This window comes from Schistocerca serialis, chromosome 2 (genome assembly GCF_023864345.2).
Source record: "Schistocerca serialis cubense isolate TAMUIC-IGC-003099 chromosome 2, iqSchSeri2.2, whole genome shotgun sequence".
In the NCBI taxonomy this organism is placed as follows: Eukaryota; Metazoa; Arthropoda; class Insecta; order Orthoptera; family Acrididae; genus Schistocerca; species Schistocerca serialis.
The window spans coordinates 1,038,058,684-1,038,075,854 of record NC_064639.1 but is presented as its reverse complement, the minus strand read 5'-3'; the positions used below and the strand labels follow the sequence as shown (position 1 = coordinate 1,038,075,854).

Below are 17,171 nucleotides of genomic sequence, written 5' to 3'. Positions count from 1 at the left end.
AGTCAGAGCAACGAAAAGATTCGGTCATTTCTGTCACATGTTTTGCTAGTCGCAAACTCATTCACCAAAACCTTTAGGGTGCTTCCCGTAGACCTAGAATCATGAAATTCAGCAAGAAGCATGGTTATACAGTAAAAGTAAAAAAATCTGAAACTTGGTACACTGTAATTATATCACATAAACACATCTTTTTTGTCATTTAAACATACGTTGCATTCATCAACTGTCAAAAGCATAGTAGACGAACCTTACTGCATGCAAACATAAAATGTAACTTGTAGCCATGTTTTAGTAATTGAATAAAATGTTTTATCGTCTCTCTCTGCATATATAAATCGAAGTCCCCTGTTCGCTTCTTTTTGTAGGCCCGGGCTAGTCTGAGGAACTTCTGCAGTGATTTTGATATGGTCTTGAAATGCCTGAGACTAATATCTTGCCAGTGTCGACAACGATAACAGGAAAAACTCGTTCAGGTTCCTGATTTTCAGGATGATGAACTTGTCCAATTTTTATCTACCTACCAAAACATGGGAATAACTTGTAGCAGTCAAAGACGGCCTCTGAGAAAGTTTGGTGTAGATCAGATACCATGCCGATGTGGTATGACGCTTATAACACGTCTTCTCCGTAGTTACAAATTTGTTGAATGAAGGCGGCATTTTCGACTTTGAAGATCTCTTCTTAGTTACATAACAAGTATCGGCTTAAAAGCCAACTTAGAGTGCTCATCCAGAACAAGGTGCCATACACAGCAAAATGGCAGCGAATTCACATGAAATGCTTCTGCTCGTGGTGGTTAATAGATTATGCTGTTGGTGATGGTTTGTCAGAAAGATGAACTGATGGTTGGACAAATATAAGCATCAACTATTTGGACACGGGAGGCCAGGGAGAAGTGGTGATCTACACAAGTAAAAGCCTGTTACTCAGCCATGGACAGTCAGATCATCAGCGCACCTGATGGGTATGTGGGAGATAACAGAAATATTGTGCTCGTTAGACACGGAGATACTGCTGCATACTGGTAAACTGCTTTCTCATCTTCATGTATATTCCGCAAGTCACTGTGTAGTGCATGGTGAGGGTATAACCATTTGCGTATGGAGAAAGAAAAAAAGACATGAGTCATCTTATTCTCACAGATACTGGCAGGAAACAGAATTGTTGCAACTGTCTGTTGCGTCAACTTCAGGCTTCGATATCGCCCATTTACTTTGAGGGATGACTTAGTACTGTTGTGTTGAGTGACGTCTTTCGTTAACTAGTTTACATTCCTAATCACTCTAACATTATAAAGGGTGTTTATAAAAGAGTATCGGGGTTTTAACGCTTTGTAATATGTATTACGTTAAACTTAGTTATAAATATGTCAAATGAAAGAGCAACTCAAACAGTATTACCAAGAACCTTATAAATGTTCAATGTGAACACAATTTGTCACACGGCACACACAAAGTCTATAGCCGAGGTCTTCCAAAACGTGTATAAGTGTGTCTTCAGTGATTGTAGCAACAGCTGATTCAATCCGGTTCCTTCATTCAGGGGGGCTGCTGGTAGGGGAGGCGCGTACACACTATCCTTGATGAAGCCCCAAAGGAAAAAATCGCATGGCGTTAGGTCGGGTGAACGTGGAGGCCACGCAAAGCAAGCCCTGTCATTGGGCCCCTAGCGGTCTATCCAGCGCTTGGGTACAATGAAGTTAAAGTGCCGTGTGACAAATGGTGCTCACATTGAGCATTTATAAGGTTCTTTGTAAAACTGTTTGAGTTGCTCTTTCATTTGGCATATCATTTATAACTGTAAGTTTAATGTAATAAATATTATAAAGCGTTAAAACCGCGGTATTCATTTACAAACACCCTGTACATTATCTTTGGTTATCCTAGAAGGGGCGAAAACTCTCATAACAAGTTACATAAAGTTAAAGTTAATTCTAAATACATTTTCCTATAGAATAAAAAATTCGTGCCCTGTGCTACTTGCATTCAGCGATGGAGGCCCAGTTTGTGCGTCAGTGATTAACCTATTAATTCTTTGTTTTACTTCGATACAGCGTTGTGTTAATTGCCATGATTTTTAGCTATCTGTATTGATATAGCTTTCTGGGTTTTCGTTCTGCTATTCGTTTTAGTGTTTATATAGGCATCGGCGTCTTAAATTGAGAAACAGATGACAGACGATGTTCTCGCCATCAGTTGTAATTGGTTCTCGCGAATTTTGACTTTCTCTGTTGTTATCGGTATTTTGAGCTACGTAAGTCAAGTTACGTTTTCGACACCAATTACATTTCGCACTAAATTAATTTATTTACTTTTTTACCACATTTGAAACCAACCAATGTAGGTTATCATATTTAGTTTTATATGTTTCAGTGCTACCGTGATCTTGAGTTTATTTTAGATTTCAGTTTATTCCAGCCAAAAAGGCGCATTTTACCACAATTGTCTCGTTATCAATACTTGTTGTCAAGACTTACTTGTCAAGAATTAGTGCGATCCTGTATTTGTTTGTATTTCCGCGCCGTTGTAACGGGAAGGCTAATATTATTGGTCGCTATTTGAATACGTTTGTGCTGCATTTTGGAGTCTGTAATGACGTCGTTGGTCAAAACCGACATACAGTATCAAAGTCTCTGATTTATTCCAGTTCGTTTGCGAATACCTATCACCTAAATTAACTCAGCAGGATTTCATAGGAACCAAGTCGTTTCTCTTCCATAGGTTCCCTAAGCATGTCTGTAATGCCTTCATACACTGAAGCGCCAAAGAAACTGGTGTAGGCATGCGTATTCAAATACAGATGTAAACAGGGAGATTACGTCGCTGCGGACGACAACGCCTATATAAGACAAGTGTCCGCCGCAGTTGTTAGATCAGTACTGCTGCTACAATGGCAGGTTATCAAGATTTAAGTGAGTTTGAACTTGGTGTTACAGTCGGCGCACGAGCGATGGGGGACACAGCATCTTCGAGGCAGCGATGAAGTTGGGATGTACGACCATTTCACGAGTGTACCGTGAATATCAGGAATCGGGTAAAACATCAAATCTCCGACATTGCAGCGGCCGGAAAATGATCCTTGTGAGGTAACTGGCGAGTTGTGGCGCCATGGAAATATTAAATGTTCTGAACTGGGGCGGCCGCACAGGACGCTCTTCAAAGCCGGGGTCCGGAAGCAAACACGTGGTGGCAAATGTTAGCCGGACGGGAGGCGTAGCCCCAGCACATGGTGCACCCACATGGCTGGGAATTCCGCTGTTACGAGGACGGTGCTTTGTGTCGATGAAGGAAATGTCTATGCCGGGAGTGCCAAAGATTGCGGACTTTGTGAAACCATCATGGCAGACATTTCACAGTTCGTATAGAAATTAATAGTAGCCAGATGAATCATGATACCTCAAAAAGAAAAATGTGCATTAATATTATTTGCACGGCGGTTCTGATGGTGTAATCAGATTTTCAACATCTTTATTAGTTTAAAGTTTAGTATCTGGCGGTAAGTTATACAAGTAACACCCAGCAACGAATTTCCAAAATATAAACGCTTCATCCGATTTTGTCGATCGCCGTGTCTTTAGAAAGCTGTTAGTGTAAACCTAAATTGGTATTAATTACAGGCATGTAACTTGAATAGTGCATGAGTTATTGGAGGTCAAAGTGGCCGATTACTACCGATCGCGTGAGGCCATAAGTACTCCACAGTTACACGATAATACGGTAGCAGCATGCTTATAAATATATTTATTCGTCTATGTCTTTGTTTATGTCCGATATATACTATTCATGAAGAAATTGGTTAAATATTTACTGTGTTTTAGAAAGCAGAGAGACATTAGGCTCCTGGCCTACCGTTTGCTTCTTTTCTTTTGACATATCTATATTTAATTGTTTATGTATTTAATAATGTATGTTAGAGCGTGTTTATCGTCCAACCGTAGGAATATTTATGTAATTTCAAGTCATTTAAATGTAAATCCGGTATTTCGAATGTGTTTCAATATGTTCGTGACTGTGCGTTGGTATGAGGACATGGCGCGAGCGCTCTAGCCAATCACAGCGCTCGTGAATGGTAGACTGGATGGAAGCGAGTTTCTGGAGAGGACTCGGGGTAGTTCTGGCAGTGCGGTAGTGCTGGACAGTACGGGACACAACACGGGAAGTGCTGGACGCGATGGCGCGACGGACGCGGAGTCGGAAAGTTTGTGCGTGGTCGCGGAGGATAGAAATATTTCGGAGTGCTCTTGCGTGATTTCCGTGGCTTCTGCAGTGAAGACGTAGTGTTCGTTCAGAAGCGAATATCTCGCGAGCTATGTTGTCGTTCATAACTAATTTCGTGAAGTAGTAATCTATTGTTTCCCTGTTACTCAACTTATATTTTATTTAATTGCTGGACCATCGACACCAATAATTTGCAGAACTATACCACATTCTCAAAAGTACTTCTATCATACTCATCATTTAAAGTCTTTAAGATAGTACCTGCAGGTTTTATTTAATTACAGTCTTTGATTTATATGTTACATTCATAATTCGCAATTGCCGAGTGATAGAAACCTTCAACCATTCGATTCATGTGTGTATTCTTATCGTATACTGTAGACCCAGCAGTATTTTGGGCTGTAATGCGGCAGCTACGTCTTCCAGCCCCTAGACAACGAAACCAGCCAAAACTTTCAATATTTCAACTCTGAGTCAGAGGGTGCGTAGTTATTTGAAAGCCTGCGTCCTGCTAGAATGGGACCAACGACGACTGAAGAGAATCGTTCAACGTGACAGAAGTGCAACCCTTCCGCAAGCTACTGCAGATTTCAGTGCTGCGCCGTGAACAAATGTCAGTGTACGAACCATTTAACGAACCATCATCCATATGGGCTTTCGGAACCGAAGGCCCACTCGTGTAATCTTGACGACTGCACCACACATAGCTTTGCGCCTCGCCTGGGCCCGTCAGCACCGATATTGGACTGTTGATGGCTGGGAACAAGTTGCTTGGTCGGTTGAGTCTCGTTTCTAATTGTATCGAGCAGATAGACGTGTATGGGTACGGAGTCATCCTCTTGAATCCATGTACCCTGCATGTCAGCAGCGGACTGCTCAAGCTCGTGGAAGCTCTGTAATGGTGTGGGGCGTGTGCAGTTGGAGTGATATGGGACCCTTGATACGTCTAGATACGATTCTGACAGGTGACACGTACGTAAGCGTCCAGTCTGATCGCATGCATCCATTCGTGTCCATTGTGCTTTCCGGACTTGGGCAATTCCAGCAGGACAATGCAACACCCCATATGTCCACAATTGCTACAGAGTGGCTCCAGGAGCACTGTTCCGAGTTTAAACCCTTCCGCTGGCCACCAAACTCTCCAAACATGAACATTATTGAACATATCTGGGGTGCCTTACAACGTGCTGTTCAGAAGAGATCTCCACCGTCTTCGTACTCTCACGGATTTAAGGTCAGCCCTGCAGGATTCATGGTGTCAGTTCCCTCCAGCACTACTTCAGACATTAGTCGAGCCCATGCCACGACGTGTTGCGGTACTTCTGCGCGCTCGCGGGGTGCCCTACACGATATTAGGCAGGTGTACCAGTTTCTTTGGCTCTTCAGTGTATATAAACCAATAGTGATAAATGAAATCTTGCGCCAGTCCTGTTTCCAGTCTCGGTCTGGCACACACTTTAATTAGTCAGTGTAGGTTTAGTGCAATGCAGGTTCAACGTGTCTGAGCAGTTAGCATTGGTATCAGTTTCTGTCACTGTATTATCATTGATTTCAGACCCACTGATCCATTAATTTTATTTCAATGCATTTGATTCATTTGATGCTTATTAAGACTCCAACAGGACGTCTCGGAATTCGACCGATATCGGTTGTCGTGTCTACTTGCTAATTACCACAAACATCAAAGCAGTCCTTCAGAAAGGGTCGCACTTGCGTCTTCTTTACGTTTTCCTTTACATATGCATCGCATTTTCCCAGAACTCTCCGCATCTTATACTTCTCTTTACATGTATACTTCTATATCACCACAAACTAATGAATGATTAATTTCACCAAATCTAAGTGTTCCATTCACCGCCCACTATTAGATAATTAGACTATTAGGCTGACTTCGAAAGTAACCTATTGGTCCTTTAATCGGTAGCATAATGTTCTCTCTCTTTGCTGTGGGTGTTAATTTACACATTTAAAGAGAGCTGCCGTTGAGTGCACCCAGCAAAATACTGTGTCGGTCGCGATGGCACTTCACTGTAGGTCACAGCGTCATCGAACAATCGGAGATAGCCATTTCCATATTTGACAAAATCTTTTATGTATATGGACAGAACATTGGTGCTCCTATACGCTTTCTTGGGAACACCCGATGTTACTTTGGTTTCTATCGAACAGTCGACTTCTAGAATGATGTTACACACACACACACACACACACACACACACACACATAACGTTTGTACAGCCACATAGAACTGCCAGAAAAATTCTTCTTTGGAAAGTTGTTCAACTAGCGTTAGTATTGATAACCCCTATTATAAACAGCAATTGATGGGTGAGTGCACAAAATACTAGTTAGACAACATTTTTTTTTTGTAATGAGGATCACAAAACAACTTTCTGATAACAAATGTCCCATTAAACAGCGAGCTGCCGCCATCTACACATCATAAATAGAAGTTGAAAATGTCTAGAGAAACACCAGATGGAAAGTACTCGATGATTCTCAAGAGGTACACCCAATACACATTAAAAAAAGAAACTATGCAACTTTTTTACCTGTAAAAAAGAGCAACATATTTGTGGACAGTTAAAAATAATTTAGATTTCCCTTTTTAATTTGTAGCTGTAGACTTTAAAACAGAACAACAATCGAATTATCAGCACAATGGGAGGATACTGTTTTTAAAGAATAGACATGATCTCCAAACCCATTGGCTCCACGACAACTGAAGAAAGCTGCTGAAACACTTGAGCAGCGATGCAACGGCCTGCAAAACCGCACACAAAAATTTTTCTGTAACTTGAAAAATGCTATGAAACATGCTTTAAATTATTTCATGTCCCCAAGATTCTTTATTTTATGTTAATGTCAGTTGTTTTTAATTATCGAGTAGGTATTTTTCTATAAGACTTTGCGACTATTTTACTATTTTCAAAAGATTCATGAAAATAATTTTAAAAGTTTAGTAAATTTCGCTTGATTCTGAACGTGTGTTCTTGGTGCTGACTTCATAATCATTTCTAATTTTTTTAAAAATCCGAATTGTTTTATGACTCACAATTTTTGAATATGTATTTTTATTGTTTAAGTAGACACTGTAAAAACATGCCTACCCATAACATATTGGAGAAGGGGTTACTTTTTACACTGTGTGTGTGTGTGTGTGTGTGTGTGTGTGTGTGTGTGTGTGTGTGTGTGTGTGTGTGTGTTTCTGAAGTGATCGCATAATTTCACAAGGATTTCAGCCTCCACGATCGCCTGAGCTAACACGACCTGACTTTTTCTTTTGGAGCGCAGCGAAAGCAACTGTCTATAAAAACCGTCCAAAAATCCGTCGATGAATTGAAAACTGCAATATCCACTTTCACTGCTTCTGTTACAGAAGAAATGTTACAGCTTGTGGCGATTGTGCGCGCGCGCACTTACTATTTTACAGGATCGTATGGAGTTGCAAGGGGCTACTGAAATGTAATGCCTCCGAATTTTCTATGTGGGAACTCTTAAAGCTTTCTATATAAAGCAAACCTTACTAACATTCTACAGCTTTATTCCACATGTATACTTAGTAATTTCTCAACAGTCATCCTGGCGACAAACACATTTCTCCCGACGAGAGACCAGTTTATTGATACCGTCACTGTAGAATGTTTGACTTCGTTGACGGAGCCACAACCTCACCTCTGCTTGCACCGTCTTATCAACGCCAAGTCCTCGGAGGTGTTCTTTAAGTTCCGGAAACAAATGAAAATGGAATAGGACCAAGTCGGGACTTTATGGACGATCGACGCAGTGAACTAAAGCCGTCGGATTGTTGCAGATGTCGCAGCGCTCGTGCGTTGTCTGGTATTGTCCTACAATAGGAGAGGGTGCGCCATGTGACGACGAATTCGAAACTCGATTACAGTACGCTGTTCTCACGCACCGGCATAGTTACGTCACCTCCCCCCCCCCCCCCCCCCCCAGTGTTACACGCTACAATTCGGAGTCCTGTAGAGGCAGAGGACTGCAAATACTTAGTCCTGAAAAATAAGTATATAGAATGTTAATAACATATTTTATTTAAAGTATTGGTCAAAAACAGTCTTGGTTGCAGTTTTAGTTTTTTATTTTTCAACTACGCGTTTCGCCTTATTTAGGCATCTTCAGGCTTGATCTTAATTTGATATTTCTTAGAACGATCCTTTAGACATATCAAATTAAGATCAAACCTGAAGATGCCTAAATAAGACGAAACCCGTAGTTGAAAACTAAAAAACTAAAATTGCAACCAAGACTGTTTTTGACCAATACTGTTAAGCACTGGTTTGCTGTATGCCACATATGGATTGGAAGGATTTTATTTAAAAATCTTTCAGAGTTTTTCACATATATTTGGAGGCTTTACTTTTCAGCACGGCTTCGTCATTATATAGTGAGATAGCCATGCTCTTTCTGTTTGTTTCTCATTTATGAAAATCTGAAGTTCCACAACGGCGGAATCGGCAGTTATCAATAGTAAATCATGACTGCGATAATCAGACCTATATTTTATTACCATATTAAGGAAGAGTAAGATGGAAATCGAGCCGCATAAGAGCCTAACACACAAAGGAAAATAGAGCTAGCGCTGTCTCTCTCTCTCTCTCTCTCTCTTTCTCTCTCGCGCGCACACAAAGAGCCGTCAGGCACATTATCTTTGGTGTTTCGCCAGATATTTGAAGTTCCGTTCTTGCAACGTGTATCTCCAGTCACCCTAACAAATACTAATCACATGTTTCATGCAACGCCCAGCGTTGATGGAAAGCGTCGGATTATTCCCCGTTACAAACAAAATGATACTTGAAGTGGTATTTTATGCGTCCTTTCGACAGAGTAGTCCCAAATTAGAATAGTGCAGTGTTAGTTTTATCGATGTGTGTTAACAGGAACAGCATCTAAGAACCCTACCACAACAAAGGTCTAAAATTAATTATGATTGTAGTGTTGCTCACGCTGCTAAATATTGCATTTTCGGGCAACAACAAAGTTATATTATGTGGCAGGTGTCATTAGAGCACAGTTACTGAAGTCATTTCTTGAAATAATGGATAAACTAGGCACTCATCTTTTCGTGTTTCCCACGCTGGTCTCGTTGTGAACTCATGGCTCAATCGTCGAAAATCTAGGTAGTGATCATTCCAAGTTCGGATTCAAAGAGGCCTAGGTGTTATTCTGCTATATTCAAAAGTTTCATAGATGTGTTTCATAAACCATTCTTGAAGATTAAACTTTTGCAAGTTAGCACAATGGTGATGTAAAAAGATAATCAGCACTCCGAATTTAAGTTACACTTCTTTTTTATTACTTTTGTTGCAATGTCACGTAACCCGTTCCAAAACATCACTTCACAATATAAAACATACTTGAAAATATCTTTCTCACTGTTAGTTCACATTTCATAAACTGACTACAATTTGCGTCTTTTTAATATGACGACCAAAGCTTGACTCTCTAATAACCGCTTACGCGCCCAAAAATCAGAGTTACAAGTACGTCAAAGATCATAGTGACAAAAGAAAGAATACACATAAGATTAATATCATTGCAATATATACATATCGATGTATCAAAGTACCTCTACATTAATGAAATCAAATCTGAATGTTGTCACAGAAATATGTTAACTATTTTACAGAAACACAGTAGAATATTGCTGGTATCGAGAGGTTGAGGTGTGGTGCCGTAATGGTTACGTAATTCAAGTACCATTACAAGCAGAACAGTAAGAATAACCAGCATTCCAGCAGCGACAGGCCCGCGGTGACTGCTACCGCCATCAAAAAGCGCTGCCCAGTCAGTGATGGAGTACTGATCAGTCTCCATGTTTTACTGTTCCTGTTAATACATAAGGCCAAACGACCAACGCATTAGTCTCATTTGGAACGGCTCTATCGAATGGGGACGTAAAACTAAGATTTAAAAATAATTTTGTATGTTATGGGAAAGAAATCGCCGCTTTCCGCCGGCGCTGGGCGTCGTATGTGATAACTAATGAGCATGAATTGTTGAAACTGACTACAGCTACACCTTGCAAAAACGAAATTGCAAATATTTGCCGAAACGCCAGAGAAAATGCGCCTGACGACGCATAGGAGAGACACCCGGTGCACGTTTGGCTGCTCGCTGCTCTGTTGCGGAATGGGAAACCGTTCGCTGGCCACGTACCAGGGGCGGACTGCGCCCGCAACGCAACCAGTGCCTCGCAAGACGCGCGCGCGACCAGCTGGCAGCTTCTGACTCCACAGCGAAGCGACATAAAGAGCAGGCTGGTGTTTCTCTTGCAGGGCCCATACGTCGCAGCGGCGGCACCATGGACGACTCCACCAAGCCGTACAGTCGCTTCAACCGGCCCAACACCATCTATGAGGAAGGTCAGTCCCAGATGCTTTACCTATTTAGATATAAGCCGACTAGCCAAACGTCTTTCGGACGCGCCGGATGTTATGTTCGATCGTTGGTTGCTGAAGTACACGCAGTGCTTTTGACTCCGTACTGCTCTCCTAGAAATGAGCTCCTCACGTCATATATTAAAATCGGCAGTGATTCGACTTAAAGTATATCGTCGATCGCGCTCTATGGCTCTGCGAAGACAACGTCACTTCCGTTCTTCAAACTTCTCCTGTGTGACGGTTACGGATGAGGTTACGTTGACTCAGAGAGACTGAATAGCCAGTAAACCCTAAACACTGTTCGAAAAGTTATCAGTTTAAATTTATTTTTTTGAAAGTGGATCTGCCGGCCAGTGTGGCGAAACGGTTCTAGGTGCTTCAGTCTGGAACTGCGCGACCGCTACGGTCACAGGTTCGAATCCTGCCTCGGGCATGGATGTGTGAGATGTCCTTAGGTTAGTTAGATTTAAGTAGTTCTAGGGGACTGATGACCTCCGATGTTAAGTCCCATAGTGCTCAGAGCCATTTGAACCATTTAAAAGTGGATCTGTAATGTTGAGTGTTTTTATTGTTAAATTATCTATTACATGATTAACTTTTGGGCTTCCTGGTTTGAATGGTGTACATACCAGACCTCAAAGCTAATAGCTTGCTAACGTTAACTGTTGGAGACAATATTCAACTGCGAGATTGCTTCGAGAAATCTAACTGCGCGAATTCTAAGCAACTCATGTCCTGTCCGAAACTTACTGTTATTATACGGGATGTTCAAAAAGTCTCTCCGCAGTGGCGTATGATCGTTAGCCGCGCGTGCTGTATGCCGCAGTGAATATACCGAAATGAAACTCAGTGAAGTACAAGTTATTAATTTATTGAATATTCATTTTTACTTACAAATTTTCACATTAAATGTCGAAAGTATCCCCACTGTTGTCGAATACACAGTTCAATTCGTTTAATCATGTTTCCAAACACAAGCTGTAACATTTCTTCTGTAACAGAAACAGTGAAAGTGGATATTGCAGTTTTCAATTCATCGATGGATTTTTGGACGGTTTTTATAGACAGTTGCTTTCGCTGCGCTCCAAAAGAAAAAGTCAGGTGGTGTTAGGTCAGGCGATCGTGGAGGCCAAAGTCCTTGTGAAATTATGCGATCACTTCAGAAACATCAGCAAGTAGTGACATTGAAACGGGAGCTGTATGCGCGGTTGCACCATCTTGTTGAAAATAACCGTTCAGTATTTAACTTAACACAAGTTCTCCTGTGAATGGGTACAGAATATCACTGCAGTATCGTTGTGCGTTTATTGTTCCGTTGCAAAATTTGGGACCCACAATCCGACGTCTAGAAATTGTAATCCAAACTTCTGTTTCCACAGAATGAAGTGGTTCCTCATGAATACACAATGGATTTGCAGTACTCCACATACGAGAATTTTGCAAGTTCATGTACCCGGGTAACTAAAACCACGCCTCATCAGTGAAAAAAGTTTCATTAAGAATATCCCTTCCATTTTGTTGAGCGAAATTTTTGAACCATTGACAATAATGCAGTCTCTTGCCATGATCAGTATTTTTCAGTTCTTGCACGACTGTCACCTTGTATGGGAAAAGTTCTAATTTTTTCCTTACAGCTATGGTCCGTTCCAAACCTAACATCGATTTCCTGGGCGAGTTTTCTTACTGACTTGTGCTGACTCTTGGACATTTCATCGGAAATATCGACTAGTTTATTCTCAGACAAAACGCCAGGACGACCAATTCTCGGTTCATCTGTCACTGAAACCGTACTTCGAAATTTGTTAGTCAAATCTCGCACAGTATCGCGATGTGGAAGTGTTGTCTCCGGGAAAACTGAATTAAATGTTTGACGAACTGAAACTGTGTATTTACCGCCAGCTTTGAACACTTGTTAGACTAAAAACACACGTTCTTCAATGGTTAGCATTTTAACAGTGACGAAAACGATACAAACGAACAAAGGAACTAAACTTGAACGTTCACGTCAACACGTAACGACACACACCGATACTACTGACGCTGGCTGAGATAAACGAAACAGTGGAATGTTGGGAGAGTCCACTTGAAGGGAAGTAACCCAGGCAGGCGAACAAGCATACGGCACGCGCGGCTAACAATCATACGGCACTGCGGAGAGACTTTTTGAATACCCCGCATAATCTGACTATGAATTTTGATGAAAAACTGATTACTTCGAAACTACACTTGTCCCATGTGAAATTTAATTAAAGAAAGAATCTCTTTCCTACACTATTTGGCTTCCTTACGTCGCACTGGATAACGCCGTGCAAACTGCTGTCGTAGCTACAGCGCGTCTCGATCAAGTAGCTGCAAAATCTAACTACTGAGATACGCAAAGATGCAATGCGTTCTCTGAAGGCATTGCTGTCATTCTTGGTTCATAATTTTTGATAATGGTTGTAAATAAAATGGAAATTGGCTCTTGGGGTGTGGGCAATTACTGTTGGTTAAATGAAAAAATACCAATCTCATATCATTTGATTTAATAACATTTACTGGAACTTCAATAAGAGGCGAGCTTGCTCTGAAATCAGATAACTATAATCAAATAATTATAAAAATTAAACTGTGCATGTATAATCTTTCCTTAAACAAAATTCCAAAGAAAAGCAAAAAGATTCCTGATGTGGATGTCTCACGAACCAAGAATGCTGCATTATGAAACCGCTGCCGCAAATAAAACAGACTTAATAATTAGCTGTAATCCATTCTTCACAAAGAGTGTACTCTTATAAATGTAAAAATCAGTTATTTTTCTCACCACAATAAATCTTCCATTAATCCATAGTATAGTTCCTAAAAATCTCTATTCTTTTTGCTTTCTGCTGCTAAACCAAAATTCGACTGTTCACTGCTATAACCAAAGCTCAACTGTCTGCCTTCTCCTCTACTCCCTGCACGCCCATGTCTAAGCGTTTAAAACCTTAAGAGTGCGATTTCAGACGTCTAAAACAAGAAAAATTCCTACGAAAATTTACACACACCTTTCATGTTGACCTCAGAAACTCCAATTTTTGTGTAATCTCAGATATGCTATGATCCAAGCGCACTGCCGACGATTATCATCGGACGTTGATGTGGTGCCGTTTTCACTACGCGCCTATAAGCAACACACTGCTTAGGTATGGTGCATGTGCATGAACTTAGAGCAAACGCCGGATCCGGCCCAACATCCGCGCGTCATACCCGGCACGTCTTCGAATGGAAGTTTAGAAGGAAACTACACCTGCGTAGACCTACGTTGCCGGTTTTTCTGTGACCAGATTTATCCCATTAAATGATTATGTAAGGCTTTCGATATCCAGTTTCATATTACTAAAAAAAAATTAACTTTTTACCTGATCATTTCTAGACTGAGATGTCACATCTTGTGAGACAAAATTCACAGAACCTTATCGGTACTATGTCATTCAGCTGTTTAACATTTACCTTTTACATTCGATAAATCCCAAACTAAAGAGTCTTGGAGAATCGACATCAAGAAAATTCGCAACTGTCTTTCTTAAAAGCTACGTACTTTCTTCGGTGTAATTCAGCATGTAAGTACTCTAAAGGTTGAACTGTTACCCTTACGTTCGTTAATGGAAGTTTTAGGCGGTCGTCCGGTCGTAACTGATCAGCCGGCGGCATCATTACCTGCAATAAGCATAGTTTCCTTGTCAACCGAATCTTTCATCCAGCCTAAAGTTCCAAGCGACTAAAAAAGACCGCATGGGACACCTGTATGTACGAAAAGTAAAAGAATAGAGACGCAAAAATTAAAGGTCAATATTATTGTGGCTGTGCGCTTCTGTAATGTTTTGTGATTCCTGGCTGGATGAGGGGAGGGTGATATGATAGGTGGGTGGCCGGTTTCCTCTCATTACAACACAAAATGCACACATGGTTAAATATACTCTTATTACAGGAACCAATTGGGTACTTAACTTCAATGTCCATATCGCAACTACGGTATATACAATGACTAACGTTCCTTCACAGCTAGGTAAGGTGCGAGGCGGCGGCTATCACTGTGGGAGATGGGACACAGTGTGACGTATGGAGGTAAATTGCGAACCGAGTCCCGATGCGACGTACATAGGTATTGAGCTTTGGAGACTGAACGGCCCTTATGCACGCTGTGGGGGCGTGTATTGGTCTTCTTTTGTCATAGGCGCGCCTAGTTCAGCGACTGCTATACAACGTTTCCCAGTGACGACCGGTGTGCCGGCGAAGACGTATGCCTGCACAAATGTCCTTAACATTGGTATGTTGCAGAGTTTTTGAACTACTCAGATTTCGAATACAATGAATTTCCTGGGACTGAAAAACCTCTACCAACGAATGAGCACGGTTTTAGAAAGTAACGCTCATGAGAGACTAAATTTACCCTTTGCTCAAGCGACATGCTGCGAACCACGGATGGAGGGCAGCAGGCAGATTCCGTATTCCTAGATTTTCGGAGAGCTTTGAACACAATGCCTCACCGCGGATTGTTGAAGCAGTTCAGAGATTACGGAATAAGTTTCCAGATACGTGGGTGGCTCGACTACGTCTTCCGTCGTCCTGGACGAAGAGTGTTTGTCAGAGACAAGGGTATCGTTAGCACTGCCCCTTGGAAGTGTGATAGGACCGCTCTTGTTATCTATGTACATAAATGATGTAACTGATAGGATGAGCAGCAATCGGCAACTGTTTGCTGATGACGTCGTAGGCTACGAGAAAGTGTCATCGATGAGTGACTATAGGAAGGTGCAGAATGACTTGCACAGAATTTCTGCTTGGTGTGATCAGTCGCATCTGGCTGAGTAGGACAAACAATCCTGTAATGCTCGAATGCAGTATTATTGGCGTGCTGTTTGGGTGTAGCGTTGCATAGCTACAGTATAGAGGTGGAACGAAGATCGGTCGTATGGAAGGCGAAAACTCGATTTCGATTTATTAGGAGAATTCTAGGGAAAGCATTGCTCATCTATAAAGGAGATCGCGTTTAAGACGCTTGTGCGACACAGTCTCGAGTAGTGCTTGAGTGTTTGGGACACCCACCAGGTCGAATTAGAGGAAGAAATCAAGGAATTCAGAGGCTTGATGCTAGATTTGCTACCGGTTGGTTCTGTCAGTTCGCAGATATGACGAAAATTCTCCGTGAACTCAACTGAAAAACCCTGGAAAGAAGAAATCGTCCTACGGAGAAATTCAACTGAAAAAAAGAACCGGCATTTGCGAGAGCCTGCAAAACGATCCTACATCCACCAACATACCTGTATATGTCGCTTAAGGAACTCGAAGACGAGATAAGAAAATTAAGGCTCGAAGGTTCAAAATGGCTCTGAGCACTATGGGACTCAACATCTATGGTCATCAGTCCCCTAGAACTTAGAACTACTTAAACCTAACCAACCTAAGAACAGCACACAACACCCAGTCATCACGAGGCAGAGAAAATCCCTGACCCCGCCGGGAATCGAACCCGGGAACCCGGGCGCGGGAAGCGAGAACGCTACCACACGACCACGAGGTGCGGACAGGCTCGAAGGAAGCATGTAAACAGTTTCTTTCCTCACTCCATTGGCAAATGGGACAGGAAAGCCTGGTGATACACGGTATCCTCCGCTATGCACCGTGTAGTGGCTTGCGGAGTTCGGCGTATATGTAGTTGTAGAACTCGACTTGTTCAGATGCTATCACTGGCTAAAGCCAATACATGGGCCGCAGTATAAGTGGATGTATTACCAGATTATGATACAGGGATTGCGCAGTTTGTGTCTAAAGTAGGATAATTACAATCAGGAACTTGATGTATTAAAAAAGTAGTTGTGAATAACTGTTGTAAAGCAATGGACGTCATTAAGTTGCATAAGAGGTTGAGATGCGATGCTATAGAAGGATTTTGCAAAGTAATGAACTGGTAAGATAAAAAATGAGTTCCGCCACAGAATTGGGGAGGAATGGAACATGCGGATAACATTGGTAGGACCAAGGACTGGATGATAGGGCGTGTTTTATGACGTCAAAGTACTGCCATTGCACTTGAGGGAGCTGTAGAGGATGAAAACTGTTGTACAGCCAACGTCCACAGTTGGTTGTTATATGTAGTTACTACCCCGAGATGAACAGGCTGGCACAAGAGACAAATGAGTGGCACACTGCATCGGACCAGTCAGAAGACTGACAACAAATAGTTGACAATAAATGCTCTTTCAGGTGTACTGCGGTGGGACGGGGTTTGTCTGTGCAGGCTGCAAATTAAAATTCACCTACCTCAGAACGGCGTCCGCTCGATGTCCCTTCACTGGGCAACGTAGATACTTAAAAGATGATGTAAAAACGACGTTGATAAAAACTACTGTTCTTATAGCCAAAGAAGCGGTACTATTCAGTTCACATTTAAACTATTGGCTTTTACCTCCCGGTTCGTGATTCATACATACATACATACATACATACATTTCACAGGCACAGCAGCCAGAAATCTGTCCAAATCCGACCCCATCTAAACCACGTTTTCACAGTCATTAATTCCACCACT

At 41.7% G+C, this 17,171-nt stretch overlaps 1 protein-coding gene across 2 annotated transcripts in view; it reads left to right on the top strand.

Moving 5' to 3' along the window:
• Nucleotides 1–17,171, top strand: part of LOC126458459 (anoctamin-10) — a 317,839-nt gene that overhangs the window by 62,608 nt on the left and 238,060 nt on the right. For both annotated transcript variants that reach the window (XM_050095530.1, XM_050095529.1), the window contains exon 3: nt 10,517–10,603. In XM_050095530.1, coding sequence (XP_049951487.1) covers nt 10,543–10,603 — 61 coding nt within the window. In that variant the 5' untranslated portion in view covers nt 10,517–10,542. The remainder of the gene's footprint in view (nt 1–10,516; nt 10,604–17,171) is intronic.